Here is an 18,124-nt window from a genome sequence, read left to right as displayed (position 1 = left end):
AATGAATTGCTCTGCATACGCCTAGCGGCGAAAATGAGTACTACACAGGCTCCGCCAACGGCAATGCTATTCCGGTTTTTATTTGGGTACCCCCTCGTATTATAAATTTTATTTAGGTAGGTACTGAATCACTTGTGATGTAAAAATACAAAAAAATGCGCTTTTAATATGTGGAGCAGTGACGTAAGCACTCAATGTGCGTCATAACGGAACTCACACAAAAAACAGTGCCTTTTGTGGGGCTGTGCTTTCACGTTTGGTCTGCCGAGCGCTCTTGATAGACGAACTCAAGGCTCAGCTCGCCACTGCCTCCTCACCATTCCTCCGAAAAGCCTCTATATGCGAGGATAAGTCATATTTTTGTTGCTGAGAGCGTCTGAAGCAAAGGCGTAGTGACAGTTCCCAGAAAAATACGATAAGTGCATCCAGAGCATGGTAAAGCATGTAAAATCTTAGTGACAAAGGGATAAAAGTGAAATCCCACTCTTCGTTACTCCCTGTTGAACAGAAAGAAAACTAGCTACACGATGCCACGAAAAAGTTGGCACCAAAGAGATACATGTGCACTTGTATATGAATTTCTCATATATGATCAAACAAAACCACCAGAAAAGGCAAAACTCCCTTGAATGTTATCATATCACCTCTGTACAACCAGTCTCCAAGGATTAAGCTTCCTAAATACAGGTCTTCTGGACTAGCTTCCATTTATCCCGCCTATCCATAAATGATTTATTACTCGCTTCTACATGAAGGGCAGCTAAAGCAATAACTAGAATTGACCCGCTTCAGGCACTAGAACTAGATGATGAGAAATCGGATTATGAATTCAGACTTTCTTATTTTGTAGCGCCATTTTAAATTTACCCGTTTAGGATTATACCGATTTTTGATGTTGAATATTATCTAGATAACGCTATTTTGTCGAAAGTTGACATGTTGAGAAACGTGGCTGTTGTACTTAAGGTTTATAATTTATATAAAAAACAGCTACCAGCCACATGTATGGTTTAAAAAAGGTTTATTATCTTCAGACCATGACCGGTTTCGGATTTTTCTTTACAAATTCATCTTCAGATGGCAGATTACAAGCATTCTTAGTTGGACCTAATTTTGTTTGTGTTATTCGTTTGCTGCAGAGCTGTGTAGTTCTGCCTGACGAAATATTCGTCAGGCAGAACAATGCTTGTAATCTGCTATCTGAAGATGGATTTGTAAAGAAAAATCCGAAACCGGTCATGGTCTGAAGATAATAAACCTTTTTTAAACCATACATGTGGCTGGTAGCTGTTTTTTATATAAATTATAAACCTTATCTAGATAACGTTCTTATAACACACGAGAGGAGGAAAGTGACCTAGGTGGTGCGAAATATTGTAAATAAATGATAATGCGTTAAACAGTATTCTTTTTTGTTTGTCAGTGCTCTACCCTTCAGCCACTCCACGTAGCTTCACAACCTGACTCAGTATTTCAACATACTATTGGCTACTTCTGAGGCAGAGAAACTGAATGACACATACTCGGGAGAAACAAAGGCCTGTTCCTGTCCGGCCGTCCTGAGTTAGGTTTTCCTAAATCAGTTCAGACGAATGCTGAGATGGTTCCTTCAACAATCCCACAATCAATTTCCTTCCATATCTTTTAGCAATTGAGCCAGCGCCCCGCGTTCAGGGTTGTGCCGATATCTATGGGGCGATAAACTTCTTCCAAGGGTGGAATAAAGAGGAGCCACCAGCAAACATTTAGTAGGTCTATAAAGCGTCCGTGGATGGTTAAACTGAAGAGTATAGTCAGTGAAAGGCAGGTTCCACATTCGAGTCTTGGTTTGGCATATAGTTTTAGCTGCAATGATTGAATAAAAAGTTTAATTAGACATGTGCTAGACAATAACACAACTGACCAAAGAGTGAATATTAATGCCTAATGACACCTTCTACACAGCATATAAAAATTCCTTATTTATAGGAACGAAATGAATGCATTCATTTTTGTGAAAAAAATAATAAAATGACGTGCCAGAAAGCAATAAATTTGAAGCAATTTATGCATGTGATCCAAAGGTGGCGATTATTCGCTGAAGCAGTTGGAAGTTAACAGAAGCGATACAGTAATGATACGTGAATGAACACGTCCGGCCCAGAAAAACTACGGTGTTAGATGCACTTAGAAAAGAATAGCATCTCAGAGCACAAAAAGTTAATTTTTATCACATAGCTGACGAAACTAAAAATAGGATAGTAAAATGTAAGAACGAGTTGACGATTATGTAATGTTCTGTGGAGTTCCTCATTGACGAATACAGAAGTCTCTCTAGAGGCTTTTATCCAAACATCGAGTACACGGTAACTCTCCTGTCATTCATACCCATTGTGCATTCCTCTGCTGGCGCTTGTTACTACCTTGACTCTTCTGGAAGAACGTAGAGAACTGGTCGTGTTGCGTAATCAACACCAGATCGCATGTTTTTCGGCCTTGGAGTTGCATGGCCACTCTTTGTGAATGGAATTCTGTAGGTAAGCTCCATATAGATTTATATCAGCGAAGGACAGCGATCAAATACCAACCCAGCCGTTCACGTTTAGTTTTTCTGTGGTTTTCTTACGTCACTTGAGACGAATGGATCGTTCTTCATATTCATACAGCAAACTCAGTTGGAGTACAGTGAAATCACCACGATCGGATGAAAAATGTGGCGTTCCTCCGTTCCTCAAATACCACCGAAAAACCGCAAAGAACTACAAACATTCTGCGGTAGGAAACTACAAGAACACTAATGCACCAACGGATCGTGCGAAATCAATACCAATATCACAGCTCCTTCCCTCAGAAAATCACTATTTTTTGCGTCCTTCTGAAACCTTTCAAACGCTGATGGTAACTTACACTCTGTATCATAGTGCAAAGAAATAAAACTGAGAGTCTCATCCTTTCTGTGGTCAACGGACTATCAGAAGAAGACTGAAAAAGAAGAAAGCAGAGAAAGTAAAATATCAGTTTTTTTTGCAACATTTTCAGGTCGACCCTTGAACGTATCTTTCCTGGAGAGTGGTTCCAGCTTGCAACCGGTTTATCCAGGTTATCTCAATCCAGTATTCAGCCTTATACTCCCCCATCAACTGAGGTTGTGAAACACTTACAACATTTGATTCACATTCTGGGGGCACAGCATCCAAATCTCCTATGGCCATATGGGTTCAGGTTTTTCATGGTTCCCTACATGTAAGTGCCTTTTGAAAGACCATGAAAGATTTTCTACCTTGTTCATGTATTCTCAAGAAATGCTATGTTGGTGCCTCCAATGATATTAGCGAAGTGAAGTGAATAACTCAATGTGGTTCATCACAAAATATTCATTACATTGCAAGTTAAGTGTATCTTAATGGTTTGCACTAGTATCTTCATTGATTTCATCACTATTGATGTTACAGTTACGTCTAGTACTGATAGTGGCCACTTGAACTGTCTATGATGGAGTTAATATCTGATAATAGGAAAAGAGTCAATGAGGTTCTGGAAGGTACTGGCAAGGATTTGGAGCCATGCCGACTCCATTGCCTTGGCCAGCTGCACTAGATCTCTCGGTTAAGGATCCACGGTGCAAACAGCCTGATCGACGTTGTACCACAGATTCTCAATTGGGTTTAAATCCGGAGAGTTCAGTGGTCAGGGGAGTACGATAAACTCATTCTGTTGCTCTTTGAACCACGCACACATGCTGAAAGCTGTGTGTCACATGGCATTGTCATGCTCTTATATGCCTTCGCACTGAGGAAAAACAAACTACTTGTGGGGGTAGATATAGTCCCAAGAATAGACGCTTACTAGGGTTGGACCATTGTACCTCCCAGAGTGACGAGATCACCCAGAGAATGCCATGAAAATGTTCCCCAGACCATAATGCTCCCTACTCCAGCCTGAAACATTCCGACAATTGTTGAAGGGTGTTTGCTTTTAGTCTGATGGAGCATAAAATATGATTCATCTGAAATGGCCACCTGTCACCTCTCGGTGGACAACCAGCTGTGGTGCTGACATGCAGATTCCAGCTTATGTTGCCAATGAACAGCAGTCATCGTGGATGCATGTATGAGGCACCTGCTGCAGAGGCCCATTTGCGGCAACGTTTGCTGAACTGTCATTGAGGCGGCAATGTTGGTAGCCCCTTGGTTCATCTGGGCAGTCAGCTGCCCAACAGTTGCACGTCTGTTCATCTGTAAACATCTCTGCAATTGTCATTCACTCCTGTCATCTATGGCTCGCGGCACACCACTGTTGTCTTGGCGCAAATTTTGGATAGCACCATTTTGCCATGTACAGTATACAACAAACCTTGGTGGTAAGCGAACAGATTAGAAACTTAGCCATTTTGGAAAAGCATCCACCCATGGCCCAAAAGCCAATGACCATGCCATTTTGGATGTCAGATAAATCGCTCCATTGTTGGCATTACAACTATGACTATACCGTTCTTGATGTCCTCCAGATGTGTTTTATATACCCTCCATTGCTAGTGTTGTCACCTGTAGTGGAAACCGCACGTTGATGTCGAACACAGACAGTGCTCACATTAATGTGACTGGACTGTGTGACAAGGCAGCAACATGCAAATAAAAGGCAGTTGACCCAAAATGTTTGAGGATACCAAATATTAATGAAGGTTCAAATGTTTGTAATAATGTCTAGTATAAGCAACAATGTAGAATCCTGTCTGAATAAGTATACAAATAAAGGCTATGTTCTATAAAACAGTGACTAAGCATAATTTGATAAGTGTACTTAGTACTTGGAAAGTAGATTTCGTATGTCATCATTTCTTAAATATAATATTGCCAGATCAAAGAAAGCAGCTGTTGACAGATGTGAAAATTACTGAACTATCAGTTTAAAAAGCCACGGCTGCAAAATACTACCACGAATTCTTTACAGATGAATAGAAAAACTGTTAGAAGGTGACCTTTGGATTCCGTAGAAATGTTGGAACACGTGAGGCAATACTGACCCCACAACTTATCGTAGGAAATAGATTAAGGAAAGGCAAACCTATGTATCTAGCATTTGTAGACTAAGAGAAAGCTTTTGAAAATGTTGACTGGAATACTCTCTTTCAAATTCTGAAGGTGGTAGGGGCAAAATATAGAGAGAAACAGGTTATTTACAATTTGTACAGAAACCAGATGGCAGTTACAAGAGTTGAGGGGCATGAAAGGGAAGCAGTGGTTGGGAAAGGAGTGAGACAGGGTTGTAGCCTCTCCCCGATGTTACTCAAGCTGTATACTGAGCAAGCAGTAAAGGAAACAAAAGAAAAATTCAGAGTAAGAATTAAAATCCGTGGAGAAGAAATAAAAACTTTGAGGTTTGTGATGACATTGTAATTCTGTCAGAGACAGCAAAGGACCTAGAAGAGCAGCTGAACGGAATGGACAGTGTCTTGAAAGGAGAATATAAGATGAACATCAACAAAAGCAAAATGAGGATAATGGAATGTAGTCAAATTAAATCGGGTGATGCTGTGGGAATTAGATTAGGAAATGAGATGCTTTAAGTAGTAAATGAGTTTTGCTATTTGGGGAGCAAAATAACTGATGATGGCCGAGGTAGAGGGATATAAAATATAGACTGGCAACGGCAAGGAAAGCGTTTCTGAAGAAGAGAAGTTTGTTAACATCGAGTATAGATGTAAGTGTCTGGAAGTCGTTTCTGAAAGTATTTGTATGGAGTGTGGCCATGTATGGAAGTGAAATGTGGATGATAAATAGTTTAGACAAGAAGAGAATAGAAGCTTTCAAAATGTGGTGCTACAGAAGAATGCTGAAGATTAGATGGGTAGATCACATAACTAATGAGGAGGTATTGAATAGAATTGGAGAGAAGAGAGATTTGTGGCACAACTTGACTAGAAGAAGGGATCGGTTAGTAGGGCATATTCTGAGGCATCAAGGGATCACCAGTTTAGCGTTGGAGGGCAGCATGGAGGGTAAAAACCGTAGAGGGAGACCAAGAGATGAATACAATAAACAGATTCAGAAAGATGTAGGTTGCAGTAGGTGCTGGGATATGAAGAACCTTGCATGGAGAACTGCATCAAACCAGTCTCAGGACTGAAGACCACAACAACAACAACAACAAAAATTTAATGTATGACACATTTTTATCTTTTTAAATATTAACAGGTAAACAGCATTTATGAGCATAGACTTCACCCTCTTGGCTGATATGGATAAACCGTGCTCATGCAGCGAGCTACCTTTAACTTGGGAGAAGCTGCTTCATAACTGAATGATATTTGACCCCTTCCCACAGTATTTGATTGAATGGGGGCATATAGTACTGTTGATAGCACTCTGTCTGTCAGATGCAAATGTAAGCTTAGCCTTGTTCCTTTAAAAAAGATGATGATCTTGCTACATTCAGGAGGAGCTGCTTCAAATGTTTTATGTCAGTGAATGATTGTAGGGATTGGATTCAAAACTAAATATTCTTGAAGTAGTAAGTTTCTGTAGTTTTAAACAAATGTTTTTATGAGTTGGTGGGACAAAGTTTTGATTTCATCAAAGAATATTTGTGAACATACTATTATAATTTTACTAATGTAGGGCACACAGTGTAAGGAAAGAGCATGTGCAGCATGAACCAAGGTCATCCTGTAATTTTGTGTAGTGATTCGTTCTGAATGATTTGAACTTTTGAGGTTCACTGACCCTACTCGCTCTTCTAATGCCTAGATTACAGCAAATTTCAAAAATTATGTTAGTTTTAAATTATATTAGAATAAGGAGTGTAATATGGCTGCTGCTAGCTTCTCCCACCTCCATTGCAGTATTAGTGTCACACAGGAAAGTATTTCATTAAAATTACTCTGTATGGAAATAAAACAAGATATTCACATTATGATATGATCACCAAGCATGAAAGCTAGTCTCCTCCCAGTGCGATAATGTTTATACTGAATGATGCTAACCATAGATAAATTTATATTTATTACAGAAAATATGATAAATGCCAAAACAAACATTCACAACTTTAACTAAATCTTTCATCGTTGATTGGCAGGACATTATATTAAGATTAAAAAGGAAAATGGTTTCTAATGTTATGCCAAATTATATTTATTTGGTCACAAATCAGCTTTCAGCTTCTTATGCCATCTTCAGGTGACAACTGAGTGTCACAAATGCAGATAAACTTGATAGTAACTTATTGCACAGAAGACACGAAAATGACAGAATGTTTACATAGGACGACATTACATTTTTTCTCACATAAAAATGATTTCAGTAAGTAAAAAAGGGAGTAAACTATGATTTTATGTGAAGGTGATGAGAAATAAGATGAATTTACAGTCTGAATCTAGTATTTGTAATGAAAACTTAATCTAACAAAGGGCAAAATTGATACGGGATTTGATTATTTAATATTGGGCTGGAATTCTGTGTCACACATTTGTTGATTTTCAGTAGGGTCATCATCCTACTTTTTTTGATAGAATGTAAGACTTCACATTCCGCATCGTATGAATGGTTTTCTGCCAAAAGGTGATCAGCAGAAGTTGAAACTTACTTTATTAATATCCAAATTCTCTTGTTTTCATATTTAAACCAAAAACCATTCATATGATGCAGAATGTGAAGTTTTACATTCTGTCAAGATAAGCAGAAAGATGACCCTACAGAAGATCCACAAACGTGTGACACAGAACACCGGCCTAGTCTTAAACAATCGGACTCAATTTCCTTTTTCCCCTTTGTTAACTCAAGTTTTTGCTACAAATACTAGATTCAAACTGTAAATTCATCTTATTTCTCAAAAGTTATTAAATGTATCTCCACATAAAACCAACTTTTTAGTTAATGTAATTATTTCTATGTAACAAAAGAGATAATGTTTACCTATTAAACACTCTGTCAATTTTATATATTCTGTACAAATAACATCTGTGTAAGTGATACATCATGTTTATCTATGCTTGAAGATGGCATGAGAAGCTGAAAGCCAGTTTGTGACCAAATAAATATAATTTTGCGCAACATTAAGGAGTGTTTTCCTTTTTAAACTTACTCATAATTTGTTGTTTGGAGCAACTTCCCAAAAAATTCAAACAACTCACACTTCAGATAACTCTTTAAATAATTCAGATGCAAAAACCTTTCTAATGAGATACTTAGCAACAGTATGCATGACCCTCTTTCTTAGTGCACACAAGCAGAAAGTAGGAGACTTTTTTGTGCTAATAGTGACTAGCAGCTGACTTTAAGCTTGACCCCTGGTTTGAAGATAACAGAGCTCTCCAGCAGAGATGATGTAACTTGGCTGCTCCCCAGGACTAAGGCATATCTCTCATGGTGATCTCCAAGTCTTTGTTTAAATAGCCAAGCAAGGACAATCTGGGATTCCTTTCCTTTTTATTCTCTATGCTACAATCTCAACAAGTAATGAGCTATTACTGTTTCCATTGTGATAAGTATTGGAATAGTGTGTATGTGATTTTAAGGCAGTTTGAGAACTTTGTCCTTGATAGTTGCATACATGTATGCTTGTGGCATAGTCCACATAAAAATAATCCTTATTAAGAAACTGTGCTACGTTTTCATCACTCACTTGCAAAATTTATTGTACCATAAGGCATGAATCTTTTTGAGTTAGTTTGAAAAAAGAAAAGATGAGTCCCTCATCCTCCAGAAAATAAATAATCATAATGCCACTCATAACTACAGAAAGCTTTTCACCAATTAGGCACTCACTCCTTTATCACTTGAGGCAAATTACATTTTGTAAGATACATGGGTTTGTACATTTGCACCTTAAGATAAAAACAATTCTATGTTTGAAGCACTTATTTAAATGTGTCTACATAATTGACTGACACCATATCAGCCTATTCAAAATATTATTATTTTACACATCTTGAAGATAAGAATATCATTCTGTCCAAAATCAGTTACATTGTCTCATATTTTTGTCTTACCATTTCATACAATGTAATATAGAGTTACAGCTACAAATTTACAGATGCTTCAGTGTTGTGTTACACGAATGAAATGTATGCACACTGTTAAGATCAGAATTTGCATTTAAAAGTCCATGGGACATTTCATTTAAAAACTCACGGTAATGTAATGCCTGTAGCACACAGAATATAGTAGATACACAAATTATGACAAAAACTATTCTACATTTGAAACAGTTATTTAAATGGGTCTGTGTAAGTAAATGACACCCTACCAGTTGGATCAATTTTTTTCCCAATGTTAAAGAAAGATGACCCACACTGAAAACATACCACTGACAAAAGCCAGGCAATCCAGAAACAAAGCAAGGTTGTTGTAGGTGTAGCAAAATAATGATAGACTAAACACTTTATACAGCATGGAACAAGGCTGACTCTCTTTACTGGCTGGCTTACATATAAGATAGCGGCACAGCCCATGTAACATGCTAGTCTTGCAATTTAAGGGTGGTTGTGGTGACCTCACTGCTAAGTGCTTGGATGAAGCCACTGCTCTCTCAATACCCACAGTAGATAGGGGTACTAAATATTTGCCCTTGAAAGTAACTTGTCAAATATCTCCAATAATTCCAATTCAAATAATATTTCAATAAATTCAGTTCAGACAATATTAATTACTCTGGCTCCCTGTGAGCACACACTCTTATATCCTGTTTGTGTCATTATAATCGTCATTTTCTTTGGACCTTTGTCCCATGTCAACGTGGGGCCGGCCTTGTTACTATGGATTTGGTGATGTTAGTGGCAGAGGGTGGCTGAATGCCATTCCTGTCACCACCCCCAACCCCTCTGGGACGGAATTAGTGTACCCCAGCTGTCTGCGACTAGTGTAAGCCATGAAACAGTATGAACATTTTCAAAAGTCTGTGAGTTGTGTAACTGAGGTGGGGCATGGGGACCAGCCTAGTGTATTTACCTAGTGGGATGTGGAAAACCACCTAAAAACCTCATCCAGGCTGGTCAGCACACCAGCCCTCATCGTTAATCCACCGGGTGGATTTGATCCAAGGCCGGCATGCCTACTCAAGTCCAGGAAGCAGCGCATTAGAACCCTCGGCTACCTTGGCAGGTTCTTATATTCTGTTCGTGTAAAAAATTATAATAATTTTCAAGCCATATGATATTCATTATCCAACATAAGCTTCTATTCGCAAAGGTCTGGAATGATTATTGATTTATTTTACTCTGCATCTCCTTACACATTTGTTGCAATTATGGTTTTTTAATTACATGGCTTCCTGTGTACTTTTTCTTACCACTTTCTTTGATTTTAGATTCAGTATGGCTTATGTAGTCTGTAGAGTCTTAAGTACTAAAAATATTCATGTTAACATTTTTTGCAGGTGATCGATGCAAATGTGGACCCGGAATGGACACTGCTGTATTACCTGCGTAACAAACGTATCCTTTTGTGCAACTTGGTGTCATCTCTGTGATGGCTCCAAAGTGAGTTTCTGACTCATGAAATGTGACTGCATTTGGTGCCTGGTCCAGGAAGGCCACTTGGAGTGGCTTGAGCGCTGGCGTAAATATAGTCCAGGGATCAGGATAGCCTTAGCATTACATTCAGTCATGTGGCCCACGGAGAATAGCTTCATGGGGCAGTGTCCTCCATTGGTGCCTGGTATGCTGTCTGGTGACTATGTGGACCATGGTCATGTTGTGTCCATCTATGGGAGGACTGAGTCCTAGCAGTTATGTGACTGCTTCCATTGGATATGATAGTGGTTGGTGGCTGGGTAGGCACTAGGCCTGGGGTGGAAACAAAAGCATGAAATATGCCAGGTCCACTAGCTGATCACTGACATGAAACATGGCATTATCATTGTGGTGGCTCCAAAGAGAGTTTCTGACTGATGGAATGTGACTGTATTTGGTGCCTGGCCCAGGAAGTCCAATCAGAGTGGCTTAAGCACTGGCCTAAATATAGCCCAGGCACCAGGATACCCTAAGCATTACATTTAGTCACGTGGCCCACAGAGGAGGAGGTCCATGGGAACAGTGCCCTCTTTGGCACCTGCGATACTGTCTGGTGACAATGTGGACCATGATCATTTTGTGTCTGTCTGTGGTAAGGCTTGGCCCTTGCAGTTATTTGACTGCTTCCTTTGAATATATTTTTGGGTGCTGGCTGGGTAGGCACAAGGTCAGAGGTAGAATCAAAACAAGAAATCTGACAAGCTGATCACTGACATGAAACATGCCATCAGTGTGGTGGCTCCAAAGTGAGTTTCTGATTGGTGGACTGTAACTGAATTTGGTGCCTGACTCAGGAAGCTCACGTTGAGTGGCTTCAGCACTGCTCTAAGCACTACAACCATTCACATGGCCCATGGAGAAGAATAGGTCCCTGTGGCCAGTACCCTCTATCAGCACCTAGGATGCTGTCTGTGGGGTCCATGGTCATATTGTGTCTCTCCATGGGAAGGCTGACCCTAACAATTATGCGACTGCTTCCCTTGGATATATTTTTGGTTACTGGCTGGATAGGTCCTAGGCATTGCCACAGCATGAGCCACTTTTATATACCTTGAATCTTGCCTCTGTTGAGTGTCCTCAATAATATGAAGCAGTGGTGTCTGTGTTGTATAGGTATGTGCAATTATATATTCTTCTTCCATGTTTTTTTCTTGTTTAATACTACAGGCAATTTGAAGAGGTGAAAGCATAGCAAACATATTAAAATGTAGCTAAATATTGAAAACTTTCTGTTGTCATCTTCGTAATATCTGGTGTAAATATATTGATTAGGAAATTTTTTTGAGTGAATTTCACAAATCTGAAAATGGTCATGTGTGATAAACGATACAGTCATCAAGAGGACACCCAGTATCCAAACAACGGATGGGGGAGCTGTGCAAGTAATTTTAGTTCTATGGAGGGGGAAGAGATGGAGTTTACAAAGCACAATTTCTTACTCAAAAAGCTCAAAACTATTGATTCACAGTGATGAAAAGCTCTTAGGTTTTCAGTTAGGTGGTGATGTTGAGAAGCTGTGACATTTTGAGGAGTGTCATACTCAACACGCTCAAAACTTGTCAAAGCTTCATGGTAGCATAACTCCCAGCTGGAAACATAGGCCCTTTCATCAGTGGTATACACTGGGAAAGTCTACAGCCATTGATTCACTTAGTTTAGCAGTTACCAAACATACAGTTTTTACCACTTTGTGATATGTATCTGTTGCATGTGTGCCTCTTTTATTGAACACCAATTTAGTACAAATAAATGACACAAAATAGTTGATCCTGATTTTCTTGAGCACAGACATTTATTAGACTTAAATAAATTCCTCTGTCTGTCACAGGAAACAAAAATACTGTCAGAAATTGGACAAATTAAACATTAAATTGGAAACTAATGCAGGGACAAGAGGGATTTGGAGCTCATTTTCCTTTTAGATGGCTTAATCATGGGCCACTTATAAGGAATGACTTACAGGACAGTATGTCATGTAAATAAGACTCATTAGATCATGTTCTTTTATTGTGTCACTTCTTTGTGCTACAATTGTACTATTTTTTTGCAAGAAAAGAGTATTTCAAATATCTTAGCTGTAAAATGCACTTCTATGTGAGTTTATATTTTTCTTCTGTTTACCTTAACTCTTCAACAGTTCGGCTATGTGGCACAAAGCTGGGTTGTGCCGAAGGTGGCTGTGGAGCATGCACTGTCATGATTTCAAAGTATGATCATAAACTCAACAAAGTAATGTATCCTTTTACAGAGTCAACATAACAGGAACAAAGTTGACATGATACGAGGCACTCTGAATATTTTTTTTTTTTTTTTTTTTTTTTTTTAAAAAAATCTAAAGAGTAACTGTAAATGTGGTAACTGATGTCATTCAGTACTGTTCTGTACCACTGAGTGCTCATAACTGTTTGTAGTGCAGGCTTTCCAGTGGTGATCCACAAAGATTTGAGAGTAAATGACACCTAGGGTAGATGTTAGCCTCATGTTGCATACAAAATATCAATAGGAAATAATATGCACATAGTATATTGATCTGCAACAGATTCATAACACATGTAGTTCATCATAAGTTTGCATCATGGTATTAAAGCAAATTTCATAAATATATATTGCATTCAATCAACACAGTACAATTAAATCTCTGCTGTGGGATTATGCATGATTATTTCATGTGAAAGGACATGTGATTCAGTATGCAAGGTATTTATAAGACAACAAGAAGTAATCCACTTAGCAAATGGCAGCCATCTGCTAACATGTTGAACCAAGTAGAACTGCTAGTTTTAAAACTATGGGCTCCTTCTTCTGGTAGAAGAAAGAAAAGGAGAACAAGAGAGTGGAAGGATTTAAGCAAAAAGTAAAGTCATCCAGGACCCTGGGTGGGTCAGTGTAGACTTATTAGCAGAAAAGATCTGAAAACTAGTGTAAAAGATAGTAGGCAAGTCAGTGATGAGTGGAAAAACCTTGTAAATATTCCAAAAAGAAGGAGAAATTAAGTACATGATAAATGGCACAGAGGATGAAAAAATAATTTAAGTGAAATGTAAAGACCCTGTAAAGAGACAGCAAAAGAAGAAAAAAAAACAAGTCTAGAAAATTATGACAAATGTAAGCCGGGTAAGACCAAGAATATCTGTAGCAAGAGTCCATCCTTAAAGTTCTGAGGAACTGACATGAGGAGAGATAATGTAGATAACATAAGTAGTAAAACAGCAAAAAGTCATGAGTATCATGTTGCACAATGTGTTCTGCAGTGGGCTACTGTGTGTTGTCCGTATATACACTTCATGTACATTCATTGTTATAGACAACTTTATTGTAGTTTTATGTGTTTATAAAAGGTTGGGCCCAAGGCTGCACTCAAGTTGGTATATGAAAAGTTTACTGGTGATGCTTCCTTTGGTGGAATAGATTTTGCCAGTAACAGGGCTGGTTTATGTAATGATAGATAAGTCTAAAATCTTACAGCAAAAGTATTAATAGGGAAAAGAATCACAGTGCAAGCAAATGATTTCCAAAGGGAGAATAGGTTATCAAAAAGCAATGGGAAAATAGGAAAAGCAATTCTAGGGGGGGGGGGGGGGGCGGGGGGGGGGGGGGGAATATTTTATAGAGTGGTCCTCATTTAAAAATCATAACCCTGCTGAAGTTTTTTATGGTTTCCAGAATTTAAAGTAGAAGTGCTGCTACTCCAAAGAAATGTCCTGCTCAGACATTTAGGAAGACTGGAGAAGTCTGCTTACAAAGTGCAAATGTGAACAAGTACCATTTGTGTGAAGTGGAACATTAAAAATTCGTTTGGTAAGTGTACATGAATAGAGAGCCACAAGGGAATTATCAGGTTTTAGAAAGGCAAGAGGCACCAGAAATGAAATTGCTACAATTAGTTTGTTAAAGGAAAAAAAGAACAGAGATTATCTGTGAATGCATGCTTCATGGACTACATCAAAACCCTTGACTGTATAAACTACTAAAACTTGCTGGAAGTACTAGAAATTATGGGGATATGAGAGCACCTGATGCAGTTAATGAGAAAGCTATATAAAAGTGAAAAAGCTGCAGTAAACTGTAACAATGATACACCGAAAATTTTGGAATAGGAGGGGAGTCAACAATGCTCTATTAAATTTACATTTCTCCTCAACTTATTTGGTGGATAAAAAATGAAATCTGCAGGCCTAACAGTATGAAACTAGTATTAGAATCAGAAGTCAAATAATAAAAATAACTTAAGGTATGCTGATGAAACAATATAGACTGATCAGCCAGAAAATTATGACTACTTACCTAATAGCTGGTATGTCCACCTTTGGCTCAGATAACAGTGGTGACACATCATGGAATGAAAGGAGTGAGGCCTTGGTAGGTCGCTGGAGGGAGCTGGCACTACATCTGCTCACGTAAGTCACCTAAGTCCCGTAAATTCTGGAGAGTGGGCAATGATCTCTGATATTCAATCACATCCCAGATGTTTTTGATCGGGTTCAGATCTGGCAAGCTGGGGAGCCAGCACATCAGTTGAAACTCACCACTTTGTTCCTCAAACCATTCCATCACACTCCTGGCCTTGTGAGATTGTGCATTATCTAGCTGAAAAATTCCACTGCATCGGGAAACATCAAAATCATGAAAGGAGGTACATGGGCTGCAACCAGTGTAAATACTTCTTGGCTGTCATGGTGCCTTGCATGAGCTCCACTGGACCTGTGGATCCCCATGTGAACGTTCCCCAGAGCATAATGGAGTTGCTGCTAGCTTGTCTCCATTCCACTGTACAGGAGTCAAGCAGCTGCTTCTGTGGAAGATGACAAATTTGCACCCTCCCGTCAGCATGATGAAGAAGGTATTGGGACCCATCAGACCGTGTAACACTCTGCCACTGCACCAATTGCCAGTGCCAATGGTCAAGTGCCTATTTCAGTAGTAGTTGCTGACATCATGGTATTAACATTGGCACATCCATGAGTCATCGGCTGCAGAGGCCCATTGTTAGGAGTGTTCAATGCAATGTGTATTCAGACACACTTGTACTCTGCCCAGCATTAAAGACTGATGTCAGTTCTCCCATGGTTCACCACCTGTCCTGTTTTACCCGTCTGCCCAGCTTACAAAGTCCAACATCTGTAACAAGGGGTGGCTGCCTAATCACGTGACATCTGGACATGGTTACACCATGTGTTGAAAAGACTCACTGCAGTTCTTCTCAGATACCTGAAAAGTCATGCAGTTTCTGAAATGCTCGTGGTGAGCCTCCAGCCTATCATGTTCTGCCATTTGTCAAACACAGATAGATTGCATGGCTTCCCTGTTCTACACACAGACAGCACACTCATTGATACTACGTGCACTGTGTGTGTGTCTGACTAGCACTCATTCATCACTGGTGATGCTGCTATCACCTGGATGGGTTTATATGAATAGTAGGTTGGTGATCATAATGTTCTGGCTAATCAGTGTATATCTCTGAAACTGAAGAATACATTAAAACATGCTACATTAAAAATGAAAAATCAGGAAGAAAAGAGATCCAGAAGGAGTTGACCATACTGAGCTAATCTGTGTGATTTGTAAGTGGCTGTCAATCTTATCCTTGGTTACAGTTTGACAGTGGCCATTCAGTCATATTGACATTTGGGATGTGTTCATTCTAGTATAGATAGTTGTGCAGTAGTTGCAGCATATGTGGTATAGGTGTACGATATGGCCACTTTTGCAAGTGGCCCTGCCTTATATGAGATGTTGGTCAAGGGCTGAATAGGCAAGTTGTGTGTTAATAAAAGAGTTAAATATTTCACCTGGATCTTCCCAAGTATCAAGGGACGGAGCAGGAGTGCTATGTGGATATTTCATAGAGGAGGTGAAGAACGCTGCTGTGACAGAGTAAAAAGAATTTTGTTAAGTCATTCCTGCATATAGAACCATTGTATGTTGAAACACATTTTATTCCCATAGCGTTATTCACAGATAATTCCTTGACTATGAATAAGTCATTTAGCAGCAAATGCCTGCCTAGCACCAGTATGTGCAATGCATGGTCTAGCAGTCACAACAGTGGAAGGCATTGGAAGCACAAAGACTCGTTTACACCCAGTGCAAGAAAGGATTGCAAAAGCACATGGTTCACAGTGTGGCTTCTGTACTCCAGGAATTGTTATGTCAATGTACACATTGCTTCGGAACAAAAGTTATCCCACAATGGACGACCTCGAAGTAGCATTCCAAGGTATGGTTCAGTGACACAAACTCCTTTCTTTCAATACTTTTAAAAATAGCTTTATTATTTAAGACACATAATACTGTTACAAGATTTTATGTATTTCAATATTTTGTATTCAGCATTAATCATAATGGTTGGAGTCAAGAGAAATACAATGTCACTAAAGTAGCTGATTAATTTCCATCTTCTTAAGATAACAGATTTAATTTCTAGCACAAACCACCGCAAATATAACTGCTTGCTATGTCATTATTGTTAGCCTGACATCCACTAACTTAATACACATGAAAACAGGGAAGAACATAGTGTCATGTTTCCACAAGTCATGTTAAGTCATTAGTAATGACTAATTCTTTTCCCCAGAACAATATGTTTTAGGTGGATAATGGAGACCAACCAGCATGTTTGTATGGTGAATGCAGAAAATTCTGAATGCATGTTCTGGTTCACAAGCATCTGACTTCACAGTTTTCTTGAAGTAGCTCTGTGGGACTTGTTCTCCCACTTACATCAGAATCACATTTTAGCATTCTCACGAATTCCTTTAATAATCAAATCATAATTGCTATTGTACGCTCATATGTGGCAGGAATGTTTAGTACATGAAAGATCAGTTTCTTTAAAACTGTCTCTGCCAGTTCCTTGACAAAGAGTGCTCTCATAATTCTTTGAATTGTAATAAAATTTCACATCTAGTGTGAATCTAATGACAAACAATACCACATAAATAACTTAATGGATCTCTAACAATGGAAAGTCCAGGATGGAATAACAACAATATTATGAAAAGGCTAGAGTGCTGCTACCATATAGAGGAAACATTGAGTCACAGGCAGGCACAACCAGAAGACTGCTATACATTTAAGCTTTCAGCTACAAGGTCTCCTTCCGAAGCAGAAGACACACACACATTCACACAAGTACAACTTACACACACATGAGCACTCTCTCTGGTCAGACTGCAAGTGTTAGAGAAAACTTTACCATGTAATTTTATTCCTTGGTATGCATGTCAGGTTCTTTTGATAAAAGTGATCTGAGTGATATTCTACTAGTTTGCTATAGTTAATGGCTGGTACTTGCAAATAGTTATAAAACTTTACAGCTGTTGACCATTTCCAGTCTGCCATTGGCAACAGACACCTGTGGACCTATATTGTGCTACCTGGACACACAATGTAGGCACACCTGTGTGTGTGTGTGTGTGTGTGTGTGTGTGTGTGTACTCTAGCTCGTCAAAGGATTACATCTGAAAGCTAGCAAATTTTTCATTCTCTTTCTGTGTGCCTTTCAACAACTCAACTTTTCTGCAATTTGGTGTGTTGTCTCCTTTGTTCCTAAATTACTAATGTTCTGGCACAACCTTCCTTATTATAATTGATTTATGTACTGATGAAGAGTAATGTTATTGTGCCTGCGAGAGA

General features: G+C 38.9%; 1 protein-coding gene across 1 annotated transcript in view; it reads left to right on the top strand.

Annotated features, from left to right (window-relative positions):
* Positions 1-18,124, top strand: part of LOC126416092 (xanthine dehydrogenase) — a 251,217-nt gene that overhangs the window by 108,670 nt on the left and 124,423 nt on the right. The window contains exons 2-4 of the mRNA XM_050083585.1: positions 10,351-10,408; positions 12,624-12,720; positions 16,471-16,706. Of these exons, the coding sequence (XP_049939542.1) occupies positions 10,351-10,408; positions 12,624-12,720; positions 16,471-16,706 (391 nt within the window). The remainder of the gene's footprint in view (positions 1-10,350; positions 10,409-12,623; positions 12,721-16,470; positions 16,707-18,124) is intronic.

The sequence above is a fragment of the Schistocerca serialis genome, chromosome 8 (genome assembly GCF_023864345.2).
Source record: "Schistocerca serialis cubense isolate TAMUIC-IGC-003099 chromosome 8, iqSchSeri2.2, whole genome shotgun sequence".
Classification (NCBI taxonomy): domain Eukaryota; kingdom Metazoa; phylum Arthropoda; class Insecta; order Orthoptera; family Acrididae; genus Schistocerca; species Schistocerca serialis.
The sequence above is the reverse complement of the archived record's forward strand: the minus strand, read 5'-3'. Positions and strand labels throughout refer to the sequence as shown.